The 5,291-nt window shown below is 44.0% G+C and overlaps 1 protein-coding gene across 1 annotated transcript; it reads right to left on the minus strand.

The window, feature by feature from the left end:
• Positions 1–2,248: 2,248 nt before the first annotated feature.
• On the minus strand, positions 2,249–4,583 carry LOC119277978. Its single transcript, XM_037559334.1, has 2 exons — positions 3,859–4,583; positions 2,249–3,741 (listed from the first exon to the last, which is right to left on the minus strand). The coding sequence occupies exons 1-2, from the start codon at positions 4,479–4,481 to the stop codon at positions 2,595–2,597; spliced, it is 1,770 nt and encodes a 589-aa protein (XP_037415231.1). The 5' UTR covers positions 4,482–4,583; the 3' UTR covers positions 2,249–2,594.
• Positions 4,584–5,291: the final 708 nt, after the last annotated feature.

Here is a 5,291-nt window from a genome sequence, read left to right on the forward strand (position 1 = left end):
TTTGCATAAATGCAAATGGATTAAAAAGGTTGTTTTGGACAGTGTAAATAAGGTAGGGGAAATTTAATATGTCAAATAATATTTGTTCCTTTAAGACAATTAGTTAGTGATTTTTTTGTAACTCAGCGAACATTTTTGTTTTGCCATTTGAAGAATTAGTTATTTAACTTTATTTTAATTTGAATTCGAATTCGGTTTGGATCAAAGTGACATTAGCAACAGTTACAGTGGTGACATGGCATCATTGGCAGGGGATTACTGTAGCTTAATTATCCGGGCATTACAAAATGCCTACCATGTTGATCTTTTAATGGCAATTGTCTGATTCGTCCTAGCTAATTCAAGTTAACTTGTGTACAACAGTAGATAAACGTTTATTTACATGTCCTGCTCACATGGACAACAATAGCAGTGGGCAGGCTGTGTAAAATGCACTTGGTGTCAGTTCAGTGAGAATTAGACATTAGCCGATGGTACTTCATTTTTGCTTCTATAGCCTGATCCGGCAAATGCTATCTGATAGCATTCGCCAGATCAGGCTATACATTTTTCTTCTGATAAGGAAATGAAGTTTCTTCTTTGGTCAAGCTATCGGCCCTTGTTGCCTCTATGCTTCCTAATCAACACGTGAATAATGGATTGGTACATGGTCATACATGTTAATCTGTTATTTTTCTTCTTGCCTAAGTGCTAGTACATGCATGTATCCTTTAGAGTTTTGGCAAGCTGAAAGCAATGTTTTCTCAATTTTTTTTAATCATCTGCTGGTATTTCCATGAGATATTGTGGAATCTCAGAAAACAAGCACAACCTATGTTACTCCTTCAAATGTTGGAGGTGAGAATGTAGCAAACTAAGTAGTGCTGTCTAAAATGTGATACTTCCTTTTGTTGTACACTTCTGTATTCATGTTTGAGTATTGGCCCATCTTTTATATCGCGTACACTTCTATATTTATGTTTGAGTTTTGGCCCTTCTTTTGTATTGTTGTACACAGTACACTCACGTCGAAATTAAGTTATTTCTTATCTTCTGAACATTGTAGGTTTTTGTCAATATTGGGTGACTGCATATCTTAGTTACTGACCAAATCTATCTATATGGTGCATCTTTGCCTATGTAGCTTTGCTTATCATGAAATGACCGCATGCCTTTCTTTTGGCCTATAAACCTACCATGCAATGTAATATATAATGCCATGTATGAACATCATACCCAACTATCTATTTTCTTATGCTTCAATGATTTTATGATCGGTCTCTAAATATTCTTATTTGCACGGTTTGAAAACATAGTTCGCTCTCACCCTTTGCACCATCGGCGCAACAGATCATCTAGTAATTTTAAAGGACCCACCAGATCTAAGTCTAGTACTCCCTCCGTCCCAAAATTCTTGTCTTAAATTTGTCTAGATACGGATGTATCTAAGACAAGGGATACAAATTTAAGACAAGAGATACTGAGTATTTTCTAATCAACATGAAATTTTCTAATCTATTTTTCCTAATTCTGGTTAACCCATCAAATACCATTTATATATAATAATAACAGATAGATTAGATTTGCTGCTTTGATTATTGATTTATTTTGTATCTCATGAATCTTTCTGGCACGTGCTAGCTATGGAATGGAAGATCAGCGATTGTAATCATGTATGCTTACGTATATCAGACTTTGCAAGTTGTTGGTAGTTCTATGAGCGAAAAATGTATCTTGGAACATTATTTGGCTAAGCACAGCCAAATTTCATAAGCTGAATAGTTAGCTATGGAATGAAAGATCACCGATTCTAATCATGTAAGTAAAGTATATCAGACTTTGCAAGTTGTTAGTAGTTCTATGAGCGAAAAATGTATCTCGGAACATTATTTGGCTAAGGACAGCCAAATTTCATAAGCTGAATAGTTGATCATAAATGCTTCATACTCATGTGTGATATTCTTTGTTACAAATTACTACTCCCTCCGTTCGGAATTACTTGTCTCGGAAATGGATGTATCTAGAATTAAAATACATCTAAATACATCCATTTGTGCGACAAGTAATTCCGAACGGAGGGAGTACTATTTTATCATCAAAATAGACTGGTGCGGCAACAGGTGATGAATCGAAGGGAGTATCTAAATTAGAAATGACATGTAACCCGTAGAGAGTGACTACATTATGGAGGACTGTGTTCAGTCGAGTGAAGCCCCGATGGAGAAACTGAAATTGCACAAGCACCTTGCGTCGTAAATAAATAAATAAATAAATAAATATAGACTAGCAGTATAGACTATTATTATTGTTTCCAATCGAATTTGAGTCACAGGTACACAGATTTTTCAGCACAAGCATGCAGCAATGTTTTGTTGATTCAGCATCACCTCCACAACACACCAGTAATTCAGTAAAGAGGTCATCTGCATGCTAATCCTTTGCTTTTCCTGGCTAAACTCTTAGAAATCTGCATGCGTGGCTGGCGGACTCGATATGGAAACTAATCTGGACCAGTCATCCATACATAACACAAATACCGAAGTACGTACTAGCTTTCAAATTTGGGACAACAGGTGCATATTGGCATGCTAAATTATCAAAAGAAATGTGGTAAATTAAGGATCAACCGTAATTGACAAGGATAGATGGTCAATGAGAGTATGTGGCCGCTGCACCAAGCTAGATGGTTTTTCGACGCGGCCATCAGCGAGATGATAGGCTTCAGCTTTTAACAGTCCATCGGTGAGATGATACGCTTCAACTTTTAACAGCCTTCTCTCGGCAAAGTCAAAGCTCGGGTAGATGGTGTCAGCGCTAATGGAGCCAGGGGGAAAAACATCTGGAGACAATGTGAAAGAGCAATACATTCCCAAGAACATCGCTCGCCCCGTGCCACTGCCCAACCTCTTGACCGGGAATAGTGTCCCGGTATCCAAATTCACTCGATAGATGTTGTACCGATAACCCGATTTATTCCGCGATGTCACTGGTACAATCTGACGGTGCACCAGCATCAGCTCACCAAAATTGTTGACGAGGTGCATACTTTGCGAAATTGGAGAGACATGCATATTCAGCTTGGCAGCCACCTCCAGCCGCGGTGGCTGATTTGGAATGATTTGCAGCACCATGACACCATTGACGTTAACATGGTAGAAGCGCCCTGCAAACACCAAGGGCGTTTTTGCAATCCCATCATTGTTGTACTTCAGCAACACCCAGTGGTCATCACCAGGCTTGGCCATGCCAAGCATGCGGAACCTATTGAAGCAGAGCACCACTGTTGAATCATCACTAGCAATGCCCGAGCAGGACGCCAAGTCGTCTATCTTGAAACGGGAAAGCATGACATGGTCCTTGGAGGGAAGCAGCGTGGTGAGCGGTGGTAGCTCTGTGAGGTGACGAGTGAGCGGGTTGAGCAGGCGGACGTGGTTGCGGTCGTGGAGCAGGAGGAGGAGGCCCTCCGGGGTGACGGTGAGCAGCTCATGGTCAAGGAGCTCCGGGAGATCCAGTTGGATGCACTCACCGGTTGAGGAGTTCAGGAAGCAACGGCGGTTGGGAGCAGCGAGTGGTTCACGGAGCAGGACCCACCGCCAAGGATGGAACCGGCGGTCGAGCCCGTCGTGGGAGCGTGGTTCTGTGGAACACTGCCTCCATGGACGGCACACGGCACGGAAGCGGAGATAGTCGGCGACGTCATATGCGAGAACGAGCTCGGCGATCAGTCCTGCCGGCCCATCGCCTAGATTGGACCAGTCCCTCCTGCGAGGGGAGAACAAATCAGATCGGATGAGATCTCGGTGGGTAAAGAAGAATGGAAGTCATATATGTGTATAATGATAATAACTCGGGGGTCCAGAAGAAATGCTTTTGACGTACCAGTTGTTGTTGTTCGTCCGCGAGCGTTTTGCTCCCCAACAGTAATAATTTGGGGGCGGCTGGATGGAGAGACAAGGGCGCAGCATATGTTTCTGCCCTGGTATATTCGAATCGTCGGGCAGGCTGGAGCAAAGTCGCAGAAGATGATGATGAGACCGCCTTCTTCCTCGCTTCTGGATGATGGAGAGACTAGGGCGCAGCAGATGTTTCTTCCTTGGACTCGATTCATCGTCATACCCCCGGGAGGGGACGATCTGGATCTGAGCGCAGGTTGAGGGGGAAAGTGCCCCCCTTAGATTCGAATCATCATCACATCCCCGAGAGGAGAGGATCTGGATCTGAGCGGCGGAGGTTGATGACAAATCTTGGTTGGTGGTACTGAGCGCTGCCGCCGCTGTGCGTGCGCGCGTCGCCCCCCAATTGGGGGCCCGGCTGGAGCAAGGTCGCAGAAGATGATGATGCCACCCTCTTCCTCGCTTCGAGGTACCGCCACGCCGAGATGGTCTTCTCCTTCTATCGCCTCCTCCTCCTCCTTCGCCCTCGCGAGAGGTGGTGCTTGGCTGCTTCGCCCGACGGGAGGGACGAGGGGCAGGGGGGCCATGGGATTTGGCGGCGGCTTCCATTCCGACGACTGCGCCCCGCCGCCGCCGCCGAAAGTTGAAGATGAGGGTTTCCGCCTCGAAATGGTAGGCTTAAAATTGTGGGGTGGGGAAGCCTTTGCTGGGTTGTTGCCTTGTTGGGCCTCTCTGGAGTCCAGCCCTAGTATATATGGACTCGTTTGCCGACCTTAGTGGTCCGTGTGGGACTATCGTACGTTTGCCTCGATCCGACTCCGATAACTGGTCTTCTTTTCGTGGTGGCAGAATCTAAAAATTCAAATGTAAGATTTTTATTTTTATTTTTATTGATGCTCCCCTCTCCGGAATTTATTCAATCAGCGGTAGCCTACCGAGTGTAGAAGACCACTCAGAAAGTCAGGGATTACAAAAGAGTAGAGATAATTGTATCTATCGTCCTTGTAGTCACTGGCGAGGTCTAACTTGGTCCTGTTAGTTGTAAAGTGCTTCAATATGGTCCCCGTAGAAGAAAATACGTGTTCAATACGGTCCATAAGGTTGAAACAGCAGTCCCGACTCTACATGTTATGTACGTATCTCGTATTTCTATAGCTGACGGGCCCATTTGTCCGTGGGACGAAAAATAAAGGGCGGGAATGCGGCGTGGAGGTTCGAACACGCAAGCTCTATCCCATTGCTGAGCGGGCTAGCCACCAGGTAAAATTGGTGGTGTTGTTTAATATTAGGATGCATTGTCCATTATATGCATATCATTGTCTTTTAAAAAATCGTGAATTTATAAAATGTTCCTAAGGTTTTTTTCTTCAAAAAAGATTCGTCGGTTCAAAGAATATTCATGATTCAAAATTAAAAGTT

The sequence above is a fragment of the Triticum dicoccoides genome, chromosome 3B (assembly GCF_002162155.2).
Source record: "Triticum dicoccoides isolate Atlit2015 ecotype Zavitan chromosome 3B, WEW_v2.0, whole genome shotgun sequence".
In the NCBI taxonomy this organism is placed as follows: domain Eukaryota; kingdom Viridiplantae; phylum Streptophyta; class Magnoliopsida; order Poales; family Poaceae; genus Triticum; species Triticum dicoccoides.